The sequence below is a fragment of the Haplochromis burtoni genome, unplaced genomic scaffold, assembly GCF_018398535.1.
Source record: "Haplochromis burtoni strain Fernald_Lab_line unplaced genomic scaffold, NCSU_Asbu1 Contig_3, whole genome shotgun sequence".
Taxonomy (NCBI): domain Eukaryota; kingdom Metazoa; phylum Chordata; class Actinopteri; order Cichliformes; family Cichlidae; genus Haplochromis; species Haplochromis burtoni.
This window is the reverse complement of record NW_024582364.1, coordinates 5778208-5803190: the sequence shown is the minus strand read 5'-3', so window position 1 is coordinate 5803190 and position 24983 is coordinate 5778208. Positions and strand designations below refer to the sequence as shown.

Genomic DNA, 24983 nt, shown 5'->3' with positions numbered 1-24983 from the left:
ACACACACACACACACACACACACACACACACACACACACACACACTCTCTCTCTCTCTCTCTCTCTGGGAGTTGCCAGGTGGTGAAAGCGAGGAGAAAAGATGAGGTGAAGAAGGACAAGGAACAGGGAGAGTGTACAGAAAGAAATGTACAGAAAAGCACAGGAGAAAAAGGGCAGCAGGAAGAGCAGAGACACAACAGGCTGTGAAACACAGCAGTCAGGGTCGAACGCTCGCTCCCTTAGCAACTGCCAAACTGACTTAAATTGCTGCAAGTTGCTGAAATAAACACCTTCCCACAAATCTGCACCCCAGCGCTTATTCTCTGTATGCACACCCATGTCACTGCGAACATTACATTTCAGTCTGCAGCGTATCTTTACGAGCTACAAGGTAAAAGAAATGGTCAAGGTGCTTTTCCTGATTTAACTCCCCATTAGCTCTGCTCCACGTTCAGGTGTGAGTCTAATTTGTTATAGTATTGTGCTGTGGCGTTTGCAATATGAGCGAGAAAGCATGCTATGCTGCCTTTGTGGGCACACACATGATGAATTTCTTCAACAGGCAATAAATAAACACACAGAGGGAAGTCTGTAGTAGAAATACTCCGTTTCTTGGAGTAATTCAGACTGCTGGAGCAACACACAGTAAAACAGAAAAACACTTGTCTTCATTTATGCCGATGAATACTATATGAAGGGGAGCACGTGTGTCTTAAACACAGTAACCTAGAGCATTATTCCACATGAATTTACTAATCACATTACAGTTACTAATTAAACAATTATTTATTACTTATGTTCCATAATAAGGAGGAAAGAAAACAAACATTAACCAAAGCCTTGTGTTTGACTTTGGCTAATGTGGGAGGACCAAAACAGCAGAGTGTGAGATGACTAAAAACCAAACAGCACAAAGGAACATTTTGATTATGCATTTGGAAAAACAACTAAAGGCTGTGGAAACACACTGTTCTTCTCTTTAAAATACTCTTTTATGCTGCAGAGGCTGGAAATGCAGATTAGTCACCTGAGTTCATGAAGAGTCTAACCAGCTGAAAGTTCCTGGCCTTCCCATTTCTACCCCAGTAATGAGTCCATTTCCTGTTTCAATTATCAGCAAAGCACCTTGCTTTTACAGTGAACCTGTACAATGTTACAGCTGCCATTTTGGCATATCTTTAGTGTCTAATCTTGATAAAGGTTCCACTTGCAATTACTTCAAAATTACCATTTATTAGCAAATTATTGGAAAAAAGTTGTGGAACGTCCATTCAGATCCTTATTATTCAAATTAAAAATGTCTGACCCTTTTCAATCTGGCTTTCCAAAGCAGCGCTCCACTGAGACTGCTCTTTTAAAGGTCTATAATGATCTTTTAATAGCATCTGATTCAGGGAATTGTTCTGGACTCATTGTACTTTGTAACGCTGACCACAGCATGTTAACAGGATTAAGGTTTTGGCGGGTATCTCTGGCTCTGCGTTAGACTGGTTATCTATTAATCTGACAGGACCTTCTCTGTTTGGGTGAGCATGTTCCCTTCTATCACTGCTTCACTAATCTGAGGGGTTCCACAAGGATCAATCCTGAGTTCATCATTATTTTCTTTCTACATTTTTCTTTTGGGTGGCATTATTGATCATCTTTATACAGATGACATTCAGCTATATATGTCATTTAAGCTTCCCCAGCTCAATATGCTGCACACCAAGGTTGATTATTTCTCCTAGATTGGTGCCTGGCTCTCCAAGAGTTACCTTATCTTTAATTTCTACGAGACTGAAAGCAACCATAACAGCTCCTCCTGAACTAAATCCAAGAATCAATCCAGGGCTTGCTTCTTTCTGCTCATCAGCGTTCACACTGATTCTTTTATGGTCTTTGACTCTTATATAAAATCTATTTCACATTCCTGTTGCTTTACTTTCTGAAACATTTTTACATTTCGAGCCATAGTTTCCTGAGCTGAACTCCCCCCAGATTCCTGCAATGCTCCTTTTACAAGCGCAATCATCTCTTTCACATCTCCTAGTGATACAAAATGCAGCTGCCAGACTAATAATGCATTCTACTAAACACACATTACACATAACTTATGCTCCTTACATCTTTTCACAGTAAATTAAAGGATTTATTTTAAAATTCGCATACTTGCATACAGAATACTAAATGGACACTAGCTCCACACTAGTTATCCCATTTATGGTAAATGGTAAATGGCCTGTATTTATATAGCGCTTTACTAGTCCCTAAGGACCCCAAAGCGCTTTACATATCCAGTCATCCACCCATTCACACACTGGTGATGGCAAGCTACATTGTAGCCACAGCCACCCTGGGGCGCACTGACAGAGGCGAGGCTGCCGGACACTGGCGCCACCGGGCCCTCTGACAACCACCAGTAGGCAACGGGTGAAGTGTCTTGCCCAAGGACGCAACGACCGAGACTGTCCAAGCCGGGGCTCGAACCGGCAACCTTCCGATTACAAGGCGAACTCCTAACTCTTGAGCCACGATCGCCCCCATTTACCCTAATGGTTGTTCCTCATATGAGACTGAGGACAGATGGAAGGATCCTTTCAGTCTGTGGTGACTTTGGAATAGTCTCTCTGTTTAGTTGACTCTGTAGACTCCTTTAAACGAGACCATGTGTTGAGATTCTCATTGAAACTATTTTTTAATAATCTGACTTTATTCTATTGCGTTCTGTCTTTTAACCTTTTTTGCGATTAATTATTGCTATTAATTTGATTACACAACAAATTGTGACTACTTTTGGTAAAAAACGTATGCCAATAAATGTTTTTTATTATTTTTATTATAGTTATTGTAACATATCAAGTCTCTATTGTAGTTGTTTTTGCTGGTGTTCTACTATCAGTTTATGCCAAATATTAGATATCTGCTAAAAAAAGAAAAAGGGAAAAAGAAATGGGAATGAAAATGTTTCAGCATGTCTCACTTTAAAGCTACAGACATTTATTGCATAATTTAATGTCTTTATCAACAACTGTCAGGTTGCTAGCAACCTATCATTAGGTTTAATTAATGGTCTAAGTATTGGAAGCTGATGCAACAAATGCAAAGCTTTCCTTCTGCTTCTGAACTGAACTCTAATGGAGAGCGCCACTGGTATTTAGGAGATGACACAACTGCAGAGCTAATAAGCACAATAATTACTGAATGGAATGAAAAGGTTAAAGTGCAAGCCTCTTTAATGCGATGTTATTTCACCATAAGGTCTGTTAATTTTTAAGTATTAAAAATATGAATACAAATGATTTCCAATGCAGAGTTTGTTTTCTTTTCTTATTAGGATGTTTTCAAGCTTGAGTGGGATTGGATGGACAGGAGAATCCCACTTACATCTGAGTTTTTGAAGTGATGGGCGTTTGCACACGTTAACATCACATCCCACTATCCATACATGGATAAGCTTAGAGCCATGCTAGCTGGAGCACAGGATGGGAAACGGGGATATTGGGGGATTTATGAATATAATCCAGACTACTTTTGAAGAAAGGACATTTTTGTCTTTTCAGAAACATAAATCGTCAATCACTTTCATCGGCTTTGGTGCGAATGAAAGTGACAACAGGCGACAACAAGACAACCTCCATAAAGAAAATGGTTTTGCAGGTATTGGCCACAGATCATTGCTCTCTCTTTATCACCTAGTTTTGCTTTTTGCCCCCCTGATGGCAAGGATAGGCTCCAGCAACCCTAAATTTTAAAAGCAGTTAAGAAAATGAATGGATGGATGGAGACGGAGCTAAATATGAGGTCAAAACTAACTTTCAGCTGTCTTTAAACATTGTTGTTTTTCTATATCTTATCTCCTTTCTTGATCCTTCTTATCTTGTTTTGAGAACATTTGACTACTCGACAAGTTTAATATTCCATGCAAACTTCTGAGCTGCTCTTTTTGCACCCGGCCTGCTTTCTACCGCAAATCCTTTCACAGCACTTTTATATGTTTGTATAGTTTATGCTACGGAGGTTGAAAAGCAACAATCAGACTGTTAATTTTATAACATGCTTCCTTTGTCTTTTCTGATATTATTTCCCAAGATTGAAGAGCAATGGGTGCAGTTCAGATCTGCATCTTCTCCGCTTAGCAGCAAAATTAAATCTAGCTCTGAAACCCTGGATGAAAGAGCTCATTAAAGATCAGTTCAACACCTAAAGACTTTGAATGCACTTGAAATTAGTAACTGTGGCCCTGTTCAAACCCTTTGCTCAACAGACTACATACAAAATTCAGTTACTCAATTTTTTTGTGCACAACAGATGAAAAATGAAGAACATATTCGGACATTTTTTCATTCTTCCATCTTATTTCTGTTTGTCTAAAGCCATACCACCGAGACACACACACACACACACACACACACACACACACACACACACACACACACACACACACACACACACACACACACACACACACAAAAACAGGGATCAAAGGTCATATCAAATATCATGACAGCTTGCCTCCATTTCCCAGCACACAGTCAAACCTCCACTTGTTTAATTTTTCAGAGGGAAGCTTTTGCTGTGCCGATCCTCAGAGTACAACATGCTTCTCCTGCTGAGACCTTGAGGAGAACAATGTCAGATTCATTTTGCCAAATCAATACGTATGATTTTCAAAGATGTGTTAGCTGCTATTGACAGAGATTTTTTTCGTCCTAGTGGATTTAACATGCCGCTTCGGTCGAATGGGTCATCTCATCGAGATGTCGAATACCTTTCTTGTTACCCAGACGTCCTCTCCTTGCTGCTGGCACGAAGGCAAAAATAAACAAGTTGAAGGTCAGTCGGCTCAGAGAGGCAGTTTTAGATGGCCTGATGTAACACCAGCTATCACACCACATCTCGTGGCCCATTATGCGATCGCTGCATTACCGACCGCTTTAACATCCATCACAAACACTGGAAACACCGTCCTTGGTGTCAAACTACTGCCTCAAAGTTTTTTTTCAGAAGCATTCAGCAGACCGCAGGGATGAAGGCGGAACAGGCATGGCTGCTGGAGGGTGGGACAAAAGCACAGGCTGCTGCCACAAGCTACAACTTTTCCTTGTTTGTAATTTGTGATTTACATAAAGAATAATTGAGGTGGAAGTGTCTCTTCCACCTCTACTTTTGAGTTTAAACCTGAATAAACCTGCAGACTACTCAAGAATAACTGAGAATTTATTACAAATTTGGTCTTGTTTTAGGAGTAATAGCAGCTCTTTCCTGAAAGCTAAAATGCTGAGAGTGTAACAGCCTCATGTTGGGATTGATAGCCGATTTTCCTTTCTCTTTTTCGTTCATTGAAAAATGCTTAGGACTGCTTTTCATTGATAAGCAATGATGGTGCAGTTAAGCTGTACTGACATTCATCTCAGTGTCCTGTAGTGCCCATCTGTGAGGTGCGTGTACAGCAGTTTCTATAACTACCAAATCAACGTAACTGAACTCAGGTGTGAAAGACCCGACAGCAAACTATGACAAACAAGTTTTGTTTGTCAAACAAGTTTTGTTTGTCACCAAAAACCTAACTAAGCAGATAAAGATGGGAATCTGATGTGGGAGAGTAAAGACCTGTGCTGTCCAAGTGCTTCAGTGGTGGCACTTCTAACACAGTAGTCAACCTGCCAACCACTGCCGACTAACAGCCGACATCCTCGGCTGTTAGTCGGGTCCTGGAAACAGATCACAACTACTTTTTGTTTTAAATTATTCCATGATATATCTGCACCTGGCAACATAATCGGGATCAGTGAGATGTGCTATAAACTAACCCTCATGTTATCTTGAAAGAGAAAAGTATAAATTAATACTAAAACTAAGAGGCAAGTGGTCTGTTGTAAATGTTCCCTCTAATGTATAGAAATATGAATAAAAATAAGTTTGAATAGAAAGTCAAATATAGTCCCTTATTAGCAGGTTTTCAAACTTGGGTGGGATTGCAATGACAAGAGAATCCCACTTTCAGAAAGCTTCTAGTTGGAGTACTTTTTATTTATAAATAATAATAAATATATTTATTATATTAATTATTAAGATGTATGCCTCTTATCTCAGTTTCTTTTAAAAAAGGACATTTTCTCTCTTGATAATTAAGGACTTTGATAGAAGCTACTTTCAGCTGCTACATTATCCACAATGGGTCGCTACAACAGGCAGCTCAACAATTTAGAACTTTAATTTATGTGACTGAAAAGATGATAAAACCTTTGAAATATTAACCTAGACAGATTCTGTGCATGTACAGTAGAAGAAATTAGGTCATAGCCACAGAAGCTAGGGAACAATGTGATTCCCCAACTGGTTGGTGACTGGTTGCTGGAAGTCTTTAGGTGAAACTCACAGCAAAGAGGTACAGTTTACTGTGCTGCACCGAAACAATGAGAAAATGCATTGCATTTTGGCAAGTTTCACTACCCCTCAGTCAAAGGAGCTTGCAAAGACAAGCGTCTGGACTTCTGCTTGAAGACGTTTCACCTCTCATCTGAGAAGCTTCTTCAGAACTGAAGAAACGTCTTCAAGCAGAAGTCCAGGTGCTTGTCTTTGCAAGCTCCTTTGGCTAAGATGACCTGGATGACTGAGAACCTTCACAGACACTACCGCTCAGTAGACAGTCTGCAGACACGTCTTCCATGTAAACTACAGCAGTAACATCTTTGTTGTAACACATTGGTTTTGCTTAGTTCTGCCGTTTTCAGGTAATAAACTTTAAAGTTTTGCAGCATCACGATTAACATCTGATCATCAAACATTGCATAATAAAGCAAAAGCGGTACATTAATGTGCAATAATTATGTGCATTAGCAGCTTTTCATCAACTAATGCAAACTGTTGTGTCCTTATAAGCCTCATCTGGCATGCTTGAGCACAAGCAACCCTGTCAAACAAATGAGACGCTGTTTGCAGAACTTGATTTGCTTGAGAAGTGGGATACACATGCACGCACGCACGCACACACACAGTAATGATAAAGGTTTGTCTAGAAGGAGAGAGAAGAAACAAAGTGGCCCTCTCATACCACAGACAAGTCCAAGTTACAGGATGTCTCACTTATCTCTGCACAGCCATTAGATGGAAACATGAATGAATGGGAAGCACTTTGAAGCAATTTTCTAAGCAATTATTACTAACAGTATTTTTTCCTCCCTTGTCTAGTTTTTGTGCTTCATAGCTCACCACAGTATGTTTTACACAATGGTCTTATCCCCGCCGGTGATCTCTAATACTGCTGACATTATTACAACTCGTCTCCGTGTTTATGCCAGTAGTAGGCTCAAAAGATGAAGTGCAGCAGCAGGGTAAGAGGAAACAAAGAGAGGAGACAGAGAGATAAATAAATAGGTATGCCTGCCTTTGTCATAAAATGCATTAAGAGACAAGAAGGTTGCAGAATATTAAAAACCTGCAGGTTATTATGATAGTCATTACTGAAGTAGCTCCCACTGAAAGGTATCTTTCTATCTGAGGTCACTTACCCGGGATTTGCATGCGGGTCATATCCCTACTACATTAACACTGATTTCCTGAGTGAAATCAGATTGTTATTCGCGTTTCCCCGACAGTAGCGGCATTATTTAAATCCTTTGCAGAAATGGCCTGCACTTTGGAAATGAAGTTATTATGTCTGTCTGAACGGGATAATTTAATTATTTTTTGTTGTTGTTGTTGTTGTTGTTGTTATTATTTATTTTATTTTAAGTTGTTACAGACGGGACAGACACGACTGAGGGATAGGAAAGGGAGAAAGAAAGATGAAGGAAAAGAAAATCAGAAGGGAAGAGGGACAGTGAGAAAGGGCACTTAAAAAGAGAAAGAAGAGAAAAAAAAATCTCCTGGATCACCTGTTGAGAGAAAAAGACGAGAAAACAAGCAAAAACAACAACAACAGAGCAACATACAAAACACAACACCATCACGTTAATCTAGCTAAGTGTAAACAGCAGTAAATACTAAATATTGAATGTTGTTGTGTAGTAAGCAAGACCGACAGCGCATAATGTGCTTGGAAATAGCAGCCAATAAAGGTGTAGTTTATGTCTATGAACAGTGAACACCTGTGTGCACACCTGTGTGGATCAGCGCGCTTGTATTCAAAAGGTTTCCCCATGTAATGGTCTGCTAGAGCAGCGGTCCCCAACCCCCGAGCCACGGACCGGTCTGTGAGTCGTTTGGTACCGGGCCGCGAGAGTTGAGGCTCGGGTGTGAAATGTATGGTTTTCAGGGTTTTTAGCGTTATTTTGTTATCGTTTTTATCGTTAACTCGGTTTTCCTGGGTCTTTTCACGTGTGTTATGGATAAATCTTCTTTTTTCGGTACCGGTACTAGTTTTGTTTTGCTGTATTTATCTCCGACACCTTAAAGTCCGGTCCGTGAAAATATTGTCGGGCATAAACCGGTCCGTGGCGCAAAAAAGGTTGGGGACCGATGTAGAGAGCCATAGCCCTGTACCCCAGGGCATGAAGCAGGCATGGAGGAGATCCAGGCTCCAGACATCCAGAGGTCCCAGAGTGCGAGAGCCCAAGGAGGACCACTGGAGGGGCATCCGTGCCACCCTCCTGGGAACGGGATAACTAATGCAATATATAATTATCAATAATTAAAGACAGAATGAAGCAAAGTACAGCTTTAAATATGTGGCCTTGTTTAAATAGAGATAAAATAAGTACAGTAAAGTCATCCAATTCACAAATAAGCAGCGATATCATCTGCACAGGAGAACCTTGTTTGACTTCACAACACAATGTGACGTCTTGCAACTCTCTATCCTGGCCAATCGAACAGGTGGTTTAATCAAACACCAGTGAAGTAGTGTTTCTGTTTACCTCTTCAGCCTCCCAGATGTGATCAAAGGGATTATGCTATTCTAAAAAATACAATAAAAACTAATAGTTATGCCCCATAATGTTAAAAATAGTTGTGCTGTGACTTTGCATTTGATTTGCCTTTAAAATGATGGATTTACGTGACAGTTAGTGGTCATAACAATCACCAGAACTGCATTTATTTATAAATGCTGACAGTTCGATCTTCGTGATAAGACTAACGCTTAATAAGACCAACCGACGTTCTGAAGAATATGGTTAATCTGGTGGAATATCTGAACATACCAACAGAAATAACAGGACAAGCATGAAATAATCCTTAGAAGTAATACTGTATAAAATGGACATGAACAACAGGTGACTGTAATTATTTTTAAACTGCATTTTTTAAAGAAATGTATAAGAAATGTATTTATTAACATAAACTCACTGCAGCCAATGAGGCAAGCTATGGGTGTGGAGTCTTGCCCCAGGACACTATGGCAGCTGGAGGGGTCAGAGACCCTCGAAGCCAGTGATTAGTGGACAACGCGCTCTACCACCTGAGCCAAGGCCTCTCCACTACTAAAGGTGTATTATTAATCCTTTCCCATAACCTTTGTGAGCAAGAAGAAAAAATAAAAACAGTTTATTTATCTGGCCTTTTCTGTCAGCTGTGTGTGATGCAGGAAAATGAAGTCAAAAAGACAGTTTTAGCGTGAGACTGAGGTAAGTGTTTTTTTTGGGAAACAGCAGAGCACCGAATGGGTCTGAACCAGAGTGACATTTTCGAGCCGTTTTAACGAGGCCCTGTCAAAGCAGTTAGAAGGTTTCATACAGCTGTTCTCAGCTCTCTGAGTAGCAAGGTTATGAAGTTTGGCTGTGTGGCTGATATCTGCAGTGGACTGTGTGAACAGTGAAGACCCACTATTCAAACATCAAAATGCTTTAGCCCTGAGTGGAGGTGAAAAAAAGAAAAGAAACAGGTGATTTCAGGCTTTCAAAGACTAACAAACATCAACAACATGATTTTAAAAGAGAGTCGACACAACCAGTCACGCACAAAGTTTATATGAGGAAGCCAAAAGCCTATAAGCATGTCTGCAGTTTATCTGACTCTAAAAATGTAGCTGATTTAAGTCTGACACTGATTCCCTGACATCACATCTGGGCTAGCCTCTGTATCGCTACAGTTAAATGAAGGTAGAAACAGAAAGCAGATAAAGTAGCACCCAGGTGCATGGCATGCTACAAGAAGTTCAAACTTTAGTGCATTTGATAACGTACTTTTTTGATTCACGTGGCTTTGTTGCCAAATACCTCTTAGATATCATCTTTACTGTTAAAAAAAAATATCAAACAGTAACAAACAAACAAAACCAAACAACTTTACTGTGTTTTGTCCTCTCTGTTTTTCTGTTAATGTACACCTGTGTGTTTCTATAACGTAGAACTGCTGCTGAGCTTTGTTATGACCCTAGCTGCTTAGAGGGGAAGGGAAATAACATTAATGACCAGGCAGAAGAAGGTAAAGCCAAAATTATAATTTCTCAGTAAATGAAAAGTCTTTATAAACAATAAAAGAACTAACAGACAATGAGCGCTATTTAAAAAGAGGAAATAAAGGATTTTATATTGTCCTTCCTGCCTGATTCCTTAAAAAAAAAAAAAAATCCTCCTCTATCTTACCCAACTAACCACAGCAATAATCATTAGTGAGTAGCACCTTTAAACCCAAGTGGTAAAAAATGAACCCCCCGCCCAGCGTCAAGGTGCAGTGAATGTGTTAAGCAAAAACAAGAAGGCATCAGTAAAAAACCTACTGCAACCTAACCACAACAGCAAGTAAGAAGATAAAATCTAACCTAGAAAACAGTGACACAAAACAACCACAACGCACATCAGCAGGCACAATTAATCACAGCCGGCCCAACTAAGCAGATGGTGCAATTGTTGGCGCAGCTTGATTGGAGCAGAGACTGAGATGCTGGTCCAGTCAGGCACAGCAGCAGAAAAGACAACTGGAGACACCAGTCCTGGGCAACAGCTCGAACATACTAATTACCATGTTAATCAAGTCATGTTAAATGTTAATCAAGTCTTCAAGCTTGGTCACCAGATCCAGCTCCCTGCACAGACATGCAACCTCTGATTCGCTGTCAAGAAATCAGAATACTAGAAAGAGATCAAACTCTCCTCTTCAGGTGTGTCAGTAGTTTTCCTTCAAATAACTCACTTTAAGAATGTTACCACATAGACTTTTATTTGTATAACTGTATTCAGCTTGGTTGAGATTTCACTGATTAAAGCTTAAAATGCATTTTTTGTTGCAGTGATTCTTTCTTTAGCAATTCGCTAAACTGACACATATTTTAAGAGAAATCAGTGAACAGCCTTGGCAAGATGTTCAATCGTAGTCTTAAAGGCATATAATTAATTGAAATAACTTACCAGGAGCTGAATAGCTTTCTAAAAGCTGCTGACAAGTCACGTATTTTCAGTGTAAGGCATCTCGACTTGAAGGGAGGTGGACTTCTTTTTCAGGTTCTTCACCTCTCATCCAAAAGAGTACTTTTAAGGCAGGGATCTCAAACTCCAGGCCTCGAGGGCCGGTGTCCTGCAGGTTTTAGATGTGTCCTTGATCCAACACAGCAGATTTAAATGGCTAAATGACCTCCTCAACATGCCTTGAAGTTCTCCAGAGGCCTGGTAATGAACTAATCATTTGATTCAGGTGTGTTGACCCAGGGTGAGATCTAAAACCTGCAGGACACCGGCTCTCAAGGCCTGGAGTTTGAGACCCCTGCTTTAAGCCCCCCCAGTAGACACACCTATGGTATCAATTTAAAGCTCCTACGTTGCCTTGTTCTTAAGTTACTGAATCACAAACTTGAGTGCCCAGGCCACCTTACTAGCAGTCTAATCTGCAGCACTAACTTCTGCTTTGTTAGTTTGGGATTTTTTTCCAGTAAGGAATATATGGCAACACTATGTTCCGAAACCCTGGTGGCCTTAAGGTGGCCTGTTCAGGTAGAATTTCAGACCAAGCTGAAGCTCCTTGGGGAGAAAAAAAAAAAGACTACCTTAAGAAAAGCTTTGTTCTGATAAATCACAGCTGGATCACCGGGGAGAGGATTTCTGATGACTCCAGGGTACATTGTATTTACTACTAACTCTTCAAATGATGGCGATATATGAATCATATCGATCGTGTGTATCAGCATGTACTTTTGTCTGTAATTCCAGAAAGGTGGTTGTATATACTAAAACTAGTTTCAAGTCTCTTCCTGTGGTGTTTGGACTTCTTGTACTGTTTACTCCAGTGTCTACGAGGAACACTGTTTATTTTATACACCTGCTCACATTGGCCATTTGGGACAATAAAAAATGGCTTGAACTACAACTGAGTGTAAAAATGGAACAAAACTCCAGAAGTAAAATAAAAGCCTCACAACTGTACTGCACAGTAAAAATGACATTATTCTTTAGCTTGATGTTTTAATTTTGTCTCCACAGCTTGGTGTCAATGCTTCCTTGATTCAAGCAGAAAATGATTTCGGGGGCGGGTGGGGGTGGGGGGCACACATTTAATTATGCATCACTAAAATGCTAAAATTTAAATTCATGGTTACGCCAGGCTTCACATTATGCCTGTGCGCATTAAGTAAACACACAGGCAGGTGCAACATAGACCTTCAGAAAACTTTGTTTCAATGAACGTCACATGATTTGAATGTAAAAACAATTACAATTCGAGAAAGGAACACCTGCAAAAAAGTAGCAGTTGTTCCTTTTTTGACCACACAGTTTGGCAAATTATAAAGAAATTGGGGAAACTAAGACTGAGAAATTTTCTTTTGTAGAAGCTCGGATGGTTTAAGTTTTCCATAAAAAACCCAAAAAAAACCCAACAAAACAAAACAAAGAACAAAAAAAACATTTTTGTTCTACAAAACATCAAAACCTGCAATGGTGGCATAATTTGAATAAACCTGAAAAACACACACACACTTTGACTATTTCTATCTTATTTCTAAAGAAGAACACTGCATTCGCAAAAGAAAATAAATCCTGACTCATTACCTGGAAATTATAAATAACTACCTAGTAACTATGAGAACTATGATTACTTTGGAAAATGTCACGTTAAAAGTCTTTAATTGTGCAGGCTGTGACATTAGTTTAGAATTGAAAGATATAAAAGATATCTATCAAGTTTCTTCATACTCATTGATACTCGATGTGCTTGTAACCAATGTTCCCTCTAACTTTTCATGTGTCTGAGCAAACGCACAAACTCCCTTGGACCACTGTGAGCAACAGCAGACGTGTGCACTGTGGTCACGGCAGCATCGAATCCATCCAAGTTTCATGGTTTATTAAAATAATCAAATTACAGCACTTATATTTATGTTAGACTACTTTTAATTAAGTGCTTTAGCCCACTTACAATGAAAATTAAAATAAAATCTTGTTCATGACCTGTGTAGTATGTTACACTATTGGAAGTAAAAATAACTTGAACTCCAATTTTGAAAACACAACTTTCTTTTTTAAAAATTTCTTTTCCAGCTCAGACTTGTATTATGAGTCTGTGGTCTGGGAGAGAGTCCTGTAACTCTCTGTCTGCAAAATACAGTAAATAATGACCAATGTTGGGCAATTAATTATATAGTTACTTCTTCAAAAAAGTAACTCAGTTTGGCAAACAAAGTTTTTTGCAGCTGTTTACCTAAAAATGCAGCCAATGCAGTTTTTTAAATAAACATTTCAAACTGTTTACAGAACAATCAGCTGTTCTGCATCAAATCTGATGCCGCACAAATTATTTGTGGTGGTCCAAAAAATAATTTCTGTCCACTATGAGATAAAGGAGAACAACAGCCTGATACCTGCAGGCCTGACAACAGGAGATGTATCACTCCTGTAACACCTGTAACATTCAGCAGTCGCCTCATTGTTCTGACACACACAACAACTATTGACTACACTACACACTAACTACACAAGACAACACACTAACTTTACACTCCAAACACGCTAAACGTCGCAAATCTCTCACATCTCTAAACACCGCCGTCACTCCTAAAACTCCCCCCCTTCCTAAACAACTAAATGCCATCTCGCCATATCCTTTTTTTGATTGGTCGACATGGTACATTTTTCCACCAACAGGAAAGGCTGGGAGGGGTGGGGGGTGTTTTGTTGGTTTTGTTTTTGCTCACAGGTGCAGAGTGCTTTCGAGCGTTTTCCTTATAAAACGCCGTTTTTACCGTTTCTTCCAGCAGTAAATATAAACAACGATAGTATTCAGGAAGAAAAGCAAACATTGCAGATATTTTTATCATAACTTTTTACATGGCCTATCAACACAATTTTAAAAAAACTGGTATAAAGTCCACACTTTTCCCGTCAATTGTTCCGTCTGTCCTGCTCACATCTCCAGTGGTTGTCCACGTTGTCATTAACGTGGCTTCTCTCCACTTTTTTTATGCGCAACACAGATTTTCTGTGCGCAGAGACCGTGCCTGCAGTGCGCGATTGCGCATGCGCGCAGCTTAGAGGGAACATCGCTTGTAACTATCACTGAATTACTTTGATGATGGGAAAGTCTTAAAAACCGAGCCAGTGATCGATTCATTTTATAGACAGTGATGGTCTGAAAGCAAACATGAAAAAAACTTTTGGGTTATTTCTCTTTGATTTTTTTCTGGATTTGATTTTTTTTAATGCATCTCACTACGATTCACTTTAGGTGGATCTCTAGACATTAAAGTCATGTAGACATGGTACATTTTGCTACTTTTATGTTTGACAACTGGCTCTCTGAAAACTTCAGGACAGAAGAGAAGAACCTTGCAGCTAAATCTGATGAATCTATAATTCATCAAAGCGCAGGCAAGTGCTATCACATCAAGCACTTTGCACCTGGGACTTAATGGGGTCTAAGGGTACAAGAGCGAACAAGAACATTAGTGCAGTTCAAAACAGCAACAGCGCTCCAGCAAACACCGGAACATAAAGTTGCAGGAGGGCAAGGTGGAGGAGGAAAAGGAACACAGTTGTTTTTATAAGATCAATATCCTATTCCATGGTCAGCTGCACATATTTCCCTTTTCCTTCTCTTTTTTTTTTACATTTACCGTTCGAACAGCAGAGAAACACCGAAGTGCATTAACCATGCATGCAAAGCTCAAGCAAACAACAACTTTATAAGATTAAGACTGTAAGACCAAATATCTCACTCAACTGCACCCCTTCCAAGAATACAAAGAAAAGAACAACTAAATACAATCACAATCTCCCCCAAAAAGTTAGCCTGCTGTGTAAAATGTAAATAAAGACAAAATGCAATTAAGTGCAAATCTCATGCACCTATATTTTATCCACAATCGAACATAGAAAATATATAGAAAATTGTACCATTTTCTTTCACGATGCTCCAAGTGTTTTCAGATATTGAAAGGTCTGGACTGTAGGCAGGGCAGTTCAGCTGGACTCTTCTAATAGTTGTAATAGCTGGATTATTACGTAATGGATTAATAGCTGGTTCATCATTGTTTGGCTGAAATATGCATCACTTTCAGAAAAAGACACTTGGAAAAAGCTTTAATCTGCATCTGTAGATGGCAGGGTGAACCATGCTCACACAGTGATTTCTAAAAGTGTTCCTGAGCCTGCGCAGTGATTTCCATGACAGAGCCATGCTTGTTTTTAGTGCAGTGGCACCTGAGGACGTGAATTATTGCTAAACACACATTGTTTCTTATATTGTGTATGAATCTGGGAACTGAGAAAAAAAATCTTCTTGGTACATCCAATCATTTTAGGGACCTGTTACCAGTTAACCAAATGCAAAATGTTCATCCAGCAGTTTCTTTTTATTACTGCTTACTTTTTCAGCGTCTTGTTGTCCGATCCAAACTCTGACGTGTTGATTTTGATGCATGTTGCAGGCACCAAAACGAGCTAGCATTTTTCTTTTTATCTGTTGTCCACTGTATCACTTGATGCAATTAAGCAGATATTGCACTTTTTATATTACAATTAGTAAAATTTTTTCCCACATCAACCTCCGATATTATTAGAGGTCTTTACACTTTGATGGATGAAACTGGTTCAGTCCTTCTTGAATGAATAGGGAAGTGAGGGATGTTGTTCATTATTCTCTTACATTTTACAGCCCAAAAAATGTCACCTTATTAATAATGAAAATTAGCTGCAGCTATAATTGATATATGCTCATCTTTCATTTTCACCATACCACTGACTGGATACTGTGTCCTCTTCTACGTGTGACTTGGCAGAGTCAAAGTCGAGAAAACTCACAACTCTCAAAACAAAAGTGAAGACAAAAAGGAAAGTGACTGATGATTATGGGCAAATTTACCAGCGAGAATAGATGGACACGGGCATTTGCTCTCTTGAAATTTAATGAAATGAAAGCACAAAAACAAATAAAAAAACAACAAATGTCACCCAGTGAAATGCACAACACCAGCCACTATAAACCCACACTCACTGCCTGTTCCCAGACCAATGAACCATCTAGTCTGCCTTAATGTGACCTTCACTTTAAAGTCCAAACAAATACAAACAGGAATACACACCGTTTAATCCTTCCTGATCCTTTGGGGTCCACTCAGAGACGGACATTGCTGGATCTGAGGTGAAGACGTGAATGCAAACAACAAACAGTGGGAATATCTCTATTTGAACTTTCTTTATTTCTATTTTATTCTACTCTACCTCTTCATTTTTAAGGAAAATTAGTACTCTATTTGTCTTACATTTATTTGAAAGGTGTAGTCCATTTGGCATACAGTTTTACATTCATAAAAAGGTGAGCTATGAAAATTTAATGTCTCGCTAAAGTTCGAGCTGCTAATCAAATGTCAAGGTCAGGGGTTGCAAACCTGAGGCTCTGGAGCTTCACGTGGCCCATCTCAGCTGGCTACCTGAAGCTTTGTTAAAAAAAACAAAATCTATATAAAATGACTCTTATGTTAGTAACATAAGAACAGAAAAAAAGTCTTGTGTAGCAGAACATTTCCTTTTCCTCTTAAGTACAAATTTTAAATCTGACATATTTATTTCATGACCTTTAGGAAGAAGCCTGACGCCACAGTTGAGAACCACTAGATGATACATAACTCTTACTAAAACTAGCTTGACATCAACAATAAAATATTGCTTGGTGCATTAGTATTAACAGCTGAATAACGTCACACAGTCACAGAGGTCATTTGTTTTGCAGGATAAGTGCTTTTGGTTTTAATAATGATTTTGCTTATAATTTGTATTTTTGCTTTGGTGTGATTTTAATGCAGGATCATTCCTCGTAGAAATACATAAATGTGTCCAGTTTTCAAGTGACCTTAAGCTCTTATAAAAAGTCCTAACAGCAGATGGCTCTTCCTCCTTCATCACTTCTGTCGCTCACCCTCTTTCTCACCCTCTTTTCTTTTTGTTCTGTCCCGCTCTTTGCCTCTCTCTGGGCTTTCCTCCAGTTTTACGCGATGAGCTGATGGCCAACAAACAAACATTGGCCCCGGTCCTCGGCAGGCAGAGAGGACACAGAGCAGCAGGGCAGAACAGCAAGGTTGCTATATCACTTTCCGCATGATCCCTCTGCAACGCCTACTCACTGTACCTCACCAGCTGCACCACCGCTTTTTAGAGCGAGATGATAGCTGCTTAAAAATTTTCAGTTGAGGGCAGTGACATTGTGCAGCAAGCAGGGAAACCACTCTTAAGTTTATGAAAAGTTAAATGACCTCTGACTTTTGCTCTTATGGATAAATCATTGCTCTTGCACAGCACTCATACCTGGTTGAAAGGAGTTGTTTTGTAGTAAAATATTCTAAACATATAGAATCTGGAGGGTTAAAAAATGTTTCCAGTCAGCAGAGAGGACTGCAAAGCTACAGATAAATGGTTATTACTGAAGTAGATATGCGACGATAAATGGACTAATTTAATTCCAAAAGACCAAAATTCCTTTGTGTAAATGAAGTGCAATGACGGACGACCATATCAGATTTTCTTAGCCATTCAAAAGCTTGAAAAGTTTCTTATTTAAATAATGAACAATACTGTACAAAATACAATGTGATCTGAGAATACATCTATCATTCATTAGCTGCTGGTTCACTCAGTCCTGTGGTTTGTGGTGCTGCAGTTTCAACAAAAACACAAAATTATGACATCTGTGAAAGTAAGATGTGTTGCAGGACTCTTGCACTAGACTGCTCTGTGTGCTTAAAAAACAGGCAGGTGAGCTTATATGCTGATGATGTTTGTGAGGATGCTTGGGCCAAATTTGATGCTTCAACTCTGTGGGTGAAAATCACACCAAACAACACAGCCTTCCTGTTTCCCACTGATGTGAAATAGACTTGGTGATTGTAAAGGGTTGTATTTCCAGTGCTTAGCTGTTAGCTGACCTTCAATAAAATAAAGAGGATATTTAATATCTGTTTGAAGGACGAAGATTCATATACAGCACTGTGCAAAATTCTTCAGTCACCCCTCATTTCTGTATATTTTGCTTCCAAGAAGTCAGCTTAATTTTTAAAAAAGTGATCTTTTGCAATAATTCATGCTTTTTTCGGTCTTTCGCAGTTTTTCTTTGGACATTGGGTGCCTTTTCACTCACTTTCAGTCCTGTCCTTGTAATTGATCGTTTTATGAGGAGTGTTTATTGAGCCACTTAACACTGATGCGGATTATTGATTATTATGAATTATTTAAGCATAAAAAGGCACCTAACCCGAGAGATGAACCAAGTCAAGTATCAATGTATTTGTGTAGCATATTTAAAACCTCAGTTGACAAAAGTTCTCCACAGTAAAAGCCTGGATATGATGATCAAAGAAAGCCAGCGAGTATCAATCTTTTTTTGATTGAGTGCACAACTCTTTTACCAGCAGTGTTGGGGATATGTATCCGATGTCAAAATTCTGTAATTGCAAATGCATAATAATGCTATCAGATATTCATCCACCATGCAACACCATCTGAAAGGCATCCGATTATCAAAAGCTTCATTTTTCAGCACGACAGTGCATGACAATATTCTACAATAATGCACAATGAAACGATATAAGTCATGGATTGGCCTCACCAGAGCACATTACTGAAACTTTAGTGAAGCCTGAGATCAGAAGTCAGGCGACTTAAAAAAAAAAAAGACAGGCTGTGTAGAAGAATAAAGGTGGTCACAACAAATATTGATGTTCAGATTTTGTTAAAAGTGCACAAACTCTATTTTTTTTCCATGTATTTTTGCAGATGTTTCAAGAAATCAGTGCATCTATTTCCCATTTTCCTAGCAAAATACAAAGAAATGAGGGGTGTTTTGCACAGTGCTGAATGTGCGTGTGAGTGACACATACACAAAAAGCCTGTTTTGACTCGAAGGACATGACAGCCATTATCTGTTAGCCAAGATGAGCCCGGAGGGTGGAAATTATCACAGCATGACCTCCATCCCTGACACACACACCAGTGCAACACCCCCACTCCAACCTTTTAACTCCGTGTTAAAAGGTTACAGATTTTCACTCTTTCAACACTTGAGCGAGCATGATAGCAAAGTTCTCTCCACTATCCTTTTGGAAAGTGACGCCGGGTGTAAAGGTTTAATTGCCCACCGTGTCAGATACATCAGGGCTTCTTGTCATCAGAGTCCCACCTCTGTCGCTTTGATTCGCTTCCACTCAATCTGCCTGCTTGTTCCTCATCTCTGCCTCATTTTAGCATCTTTTCTTGTGACTCTCTTAGAGGTGTTCTGGCAATCAGAGCACTCATGTGTCCTGACTGACCTCTTTAACAGAAACCCGTAATAGCTGGAAGAAACAACGTTACCAATTGAGTTATTCAGGCAAACATTGTGGAAGCCTCAAGAATGAAGATTGGGAGCTCTTATGTTAATCACAGGTCGAGTTTTTAAAAAAAATGAATCAGCTGATCAGCTGTCAGTCAAAATATTAGACCAGATAGAATCAGAGACTGTATATTAAAGATGGACATGATAATGAAATCACCCGTTGACTGGTTGGTTGGTTACTAGGCTTCATTTTGAAGGTTCAGTTTTTGTAACTTTAGCTTTAAGTAACCAGTGGATGAAGTACTAAGTTATTGGTTAATAGATAAAAGCCTGAGCCTGGTTCTGCCAGAGGCTTCTTCCTGTTAAAATTGAGTTTCTTCCCCACTGTCATCAAGTGTTTGCTAATGGCGGTCACCTGATTGTTTGGGTTTTCTCTGTATTACTCTATGGTATTTACTTCACCTCATCTTGAGGCAACTGTTGTTCTGATTTGATGCTATATAAATAAAACTGAATTGAATTGACAAGCATACTTATAAATTAGTCCCAAATAAACCACATCACTGGACAGCCTGACAAGTCCACTGATTTAATTAGTCTAAGTGAAGCCCAGCAATGGGAGGGGATAGTGATAATTCACACGTTTAAACTTGCATTAGTTTAAACTCATAAGTTTCATTCTAAATATATGGAAGTGTTACAAAAGGCAGTGTTACTAGGCAGTAAATATGTTTGTTTTTGCTATAAAGCTTTATGCTGTAGGAGCTGAACTTGCTTCTGATTAACTGCAGACTTTGGCCCTCATGTATTGGCTTAATTCTTCAGCACTGTAGGTCACTGTATGGCAGCATCAACAGAGGTTTTGAGACAGAGGAGAAAAAAAGCAGTATGATTATGTTTCAGACAAAAATTGGGAACCTAGATTCACTAGCAACACTTAAACTTTCATTGTTGTCATCATTATTATTATTCATGACATGTTCGCTTTTTCAAAAAGTCCAACTTTTCAGTTAAACAAAACATAAAAAGGGAGATTCGTGTAACATCACAAGTCAAAAGATAAACAGAAACTGCATGACATAAGACCTGTGTGCCTGCAAACCGCCCGGAGATAAAACTGAAGGTGAAGTCAAAGTATTTACAGTCTTGTGATGGAAATGCCAATGAGAGATGGGCTGGAAGGAAAGGAGAAGGTTAGGTTAAAAATGCTTCAGATGTTGCACCCACTCTAACAGCTCTTACCCTCACTAACAGCTTTACTTTTGATATAAGGAAGATTAAAAACCGTTCAGATGTGTTTACGTGTGTGTGTGTTTGTGTGCATAACTGTAAGCGAGAGAGAGAGGACGAGAGCAAAGGAGTAAGACACTGGAACATAACCACATCAAGAGCAGAGCGCAGCAGGGCAGGCGAAACCAAAGGCCTGTTCCACAGGGGAAGTGATTAAGGCGTTGCACAAGGCCCACAGGGAGCAAAAGGGCAGAAAAGAGAGCTCATTATCCATAATGTGGAAGAAGAGTTATTCTCGCCACAGAGTCACACACACACACTCTCGCAATATTACTTAAAAATCCATCTTCTGAACCGAGTGATAGTAAATATGCTGCTCTGGAGATGGGCTGTTATTTGGGTTAAAGACAGTCAATGAAGAAGTTTGGGATGGGAGAGGGGGGAAGGCAGCCGTTAGGGACTGGAAGCTGACTTGTTCTCTGTTGCATGCAGCAATGAATTCGACTGTATTAATAGATTAAAAAACTTAATATTGTGTTCCAATGATTTTTTACAGCTTAATACAAGACAGATGTACTTCGTTGCTCTTGTCATAGTGTATTTGGAGTTTTACAGGTCAGGCTCTTCTGCTTAACCATTGGCTGGAGCCTATCACAGCTACCACAGGGTGAGAGGTGGGTTACCATGAACAGGTCGCAGCCCATCGCAGGGCTAACACACAGAGACACAACCATTCATACCTATGGGAAATTCTGAAATATCAACTAACCTAACCCCACTAAAATATTTATAATATGTTTACTTTGACACCTAATGACAAGTAATGAAATAAGAAAGAAACCACTCAGTTCAGAAGAGTTACCCCCAATCGAGGGGAAAGAGTTAAAAACATTGTTTGTTTCGCTCACAACAGACCTTAACCAGGAATATGACCACAAATTCAAGATTGTGACTTTTGCTCATGGTGCAGTATTGTGAATAATCAGTCCACGGATCAATAATAATAACCAATTAAGCATTAATATAATTTATCAAGCAAAACTGCTGCAACAAGTGATTTGTAGACATCGCACAGCTATAAATAACAAATAATTAATTCCTCCTTTAAAATAAATTTAGAAATACATAAAATGAAGAGCTGCACTTCATAATTTTCATTTTCATGAAAGAGTAGAGTGAGAAACACAAAGAAGCCATCAACTTATTGGCAAAAGCAAAGTCGGTCCATAGCCTGTTTTTCTGTTGACCTAAGCCGAAACGTAAACACACAAAAAATAAGCCTACTTTTATTTATGTTCATTAATAGTCTGATAAATTACTCACATGGAAAACAAATCATTGTTTTTCAGTTTCAGATCATCAGCGTCGATGTTCTTCCGTTGTTTCTTCTGTGTCTCTCTCAAGCTTACATGAAGGTGTTACCAAAGCCTGCAGACTCTTAAATATGCAACTGCTGGTCAGTTAAAAATAAACAGGTGGTCTGTTCAGCTGCTTCCCTGGAGGTCACCGCAGTTCCCAGGAGGTCACAGATCTGCATGTTTGATTTGGCCAAGTGCCCACCCTCCCATTTATCCTGGCTTGTGACCTCCTGTGGATGGGTTTGTATTTCCTCACAGTCTCAAACCAGAAATCCTTCACGTGAAAGGCAAATTTGTTAACCACTACACCAAGAAGCCACCAGGTCACTTAAAAAGAAACGCCGTATTGCAGTTCTTACTGCCGTTCAGGCTCTCTGACATCCTACCTGGTTGATGATGTAGATGCCGTAATCAATCTTCTGGCGTCTGAGAATAGGGTGGAGGTAGTGGAGCCAGTACTTTAGGTGATTCTCTCTGTGACGAAACGGGATGATGATGGCCACCTACACAACAGGGACAGTTTCAGCTCATTACCTGATTGTCCTGAATGTGTAGATTTATTATAGATCATATCCCAGACATTACCACTTGACTGCCACGACCTAAACCTGGTTCTGTTGGCGGTTTCTTCCTGTTTAAAATGAAGTTTTCCTTGAGCACCTTGAGGTCACTGTTCTTGTAATGTGGCACTATAAACACACTGAATCAAACCGAATGACCACAAACACACACCAACTAAATCTCTAACACGAGTGAACTGTTATTTCCACAGCTCCTGTTAATGTCACAGTGAACATAAAGCGGGTTCTTATCCATAATGAATAAAGCACGCCAAGTGAGCAGAGCTCACTGGCATCGCATACTTGAGACAAATTAAGGGGCCGTGTCTCTGAACTTGAAGCGAGTCATTTTCAGGTGTCCAAGGTTGAACCGTAATCTCCTCTGTGAGTTCATGGTAATTTTGTGTTCAGATGAAGATTGGCAGAAAACTAACCTTGGTTTCTGTATAGTTGAGCACCGAAATTGCCCAGATACTCAAAGAGGTGTCATGTAGAGGAGAAAGTCAAACACTGAAAATGCTGAAATTAGGGAGTTCTCAAAAAAGCTGCCCTCCACACCAATATAGCAATGTTTCATTTGTCTCCATTAATTTAAATCCAGTAAAAGTGAAAATGAACTCCAGTAAAAGAGAGCTGATCAATCAAAGTTAAATGAGAACATCAGTAAAGAAAAGGTGAGTCACAATTTTTGTGATATATATATATTAGCTTCAAATTTTGACAGTCTGAGGATCTTCTCTGCCGCATCTCTGCATGCGTGTTTGTGTTTTTAGTCTTCTTGCAGGTGTTGAAGTGAAGATGGGTATCGTGGTCATCAGCAATGCCACGATCCCTGGTGGCACTGCTCCACCTGGTGTGCCAGTGCTCCTATACAAGCAGCTCAGTGGCTGATACGAAACCGAGACGTTAGCGAACGTTGAACTTAAGGTCAGTGTCAGATCTGAATTCTGTCTGTACCCTGTAATGTTTGAAGGTTCAAATCGCTAATATTCAACTATCACATTTGACCAGTGTTACCTTTAGCTGTCAGAAGATCTATAAATGCTATGAAATAAAATGTTTCACCCATTCTTTTTGAAAGCATCACGCATTTTATGTGCACTCACAGAGAGCCTGAAGCAGAAAACCTGAGTTAAGAGAGAAACTTGATAACCACCGATATGAAAACAGTTATCTCAGACTGTGGTTAAAAGGTTTATTTAACAAGGTAATGCAAAGAAAGCCTGACTATGGACTAAGTCATGCAGATGGTGATCCCCTAGTAACCACTGGTTACTTGGGAAAATGTGTATTCATTCACCAGTTGGTTGCTAAGGGTAAATATAGGTTTGCAAAGAAGTTGGGGCACCAAACCCCCCTCCCAAAGCAAACTGCTGCGGTTGCCTGTAGTTTCAACTCAAGCCCAAACAAACTTTCCCCTTCAAAATAAAAGTTGCACCATTTAGAACAAGTTAGTTACTTATTCAAATTTCAGTATCGCTCAGCGAGTTTCCAGACAATTCTCCGTCTTCAAAGCAAACTACGAACTGTGAGTCAACACCTCATAAAAAAATGAAATAACAGTCTGTACCATTTTAAATTGGGTATGTTGTATTGTGTTAGCTTTTCATAATTTTGTCTATTTCAACATTTTTGTTTAGTACCTCATCATTGTGACTTCGTCTAAGTCTCAGGCACTTTATCAGGCACTAAATCTCATCTTTTATTTTTATACTGGGAGAAGCTGACTTCTGCTAGAATATATTTACAATGTGAAATATAGTTTATTCAAATGTTGTGAAATACAAATAGCGATGCATCTACAGACCTTCCATCTGGGCCGACAGTCTGGAGGCGTGTATCGGCCTCCCTCGGTCACATTGGGATTTTCTTTCTGCACTCGTTCCATCGTCATCTGGGAGCTGAACTCGATCAACAAACGCCCCACTGAGGAAAAGAAAAGAGACAGAGAAAGTGAAGAGAAAAGCATTAGTGGGATGAGTTGGGTAACAGACTAGACAGGGCATGAAAGAAGTGAAAGAAAAAAGACATGATGGGGGGGAAAGAAAACAAGAGAGGGAATGAGGGACACGGAGCAAACGCTTTTAGCTTCAAAGCAACACTATACGTGTATCAAAGTGATGTGTGCAGAAATAATGATTTCAAGGGATATGTTTCGCATAATGCTTCATTTAATAAGACGCA

At 39.5% G+C, this 24983-nt stretch overlaps 1 protein-coding gene across 1 annotated transcript in view; it reads right to left on the bottom strand.

The window, feature by feature from the left end:
- Positions 1–24983, bottom strand: part of b4galt2 (UDP-Gal:betaGlcNAc beta 1,4- galactosyltransferase, polypeptide 2) — a 212861-nt gene that overhangs the window by 78457 nt on the left and 109421 nt on the right. Inside the window, exons 3-4 of the mRNA XM_005912500.3 lie at positions 24607–24725; positions 22626–22742 (exon numbers count right to left, since the gene is read on the bottom strand). Coding sequence (XP_005912562.1) covers positions 22626–22742; positions 24607–24725 — 236 coding nt within the window. The remainder of the gene's footprint in view (positions 1–22625; positions 22743–24606; positions 24726–24983) is intronic.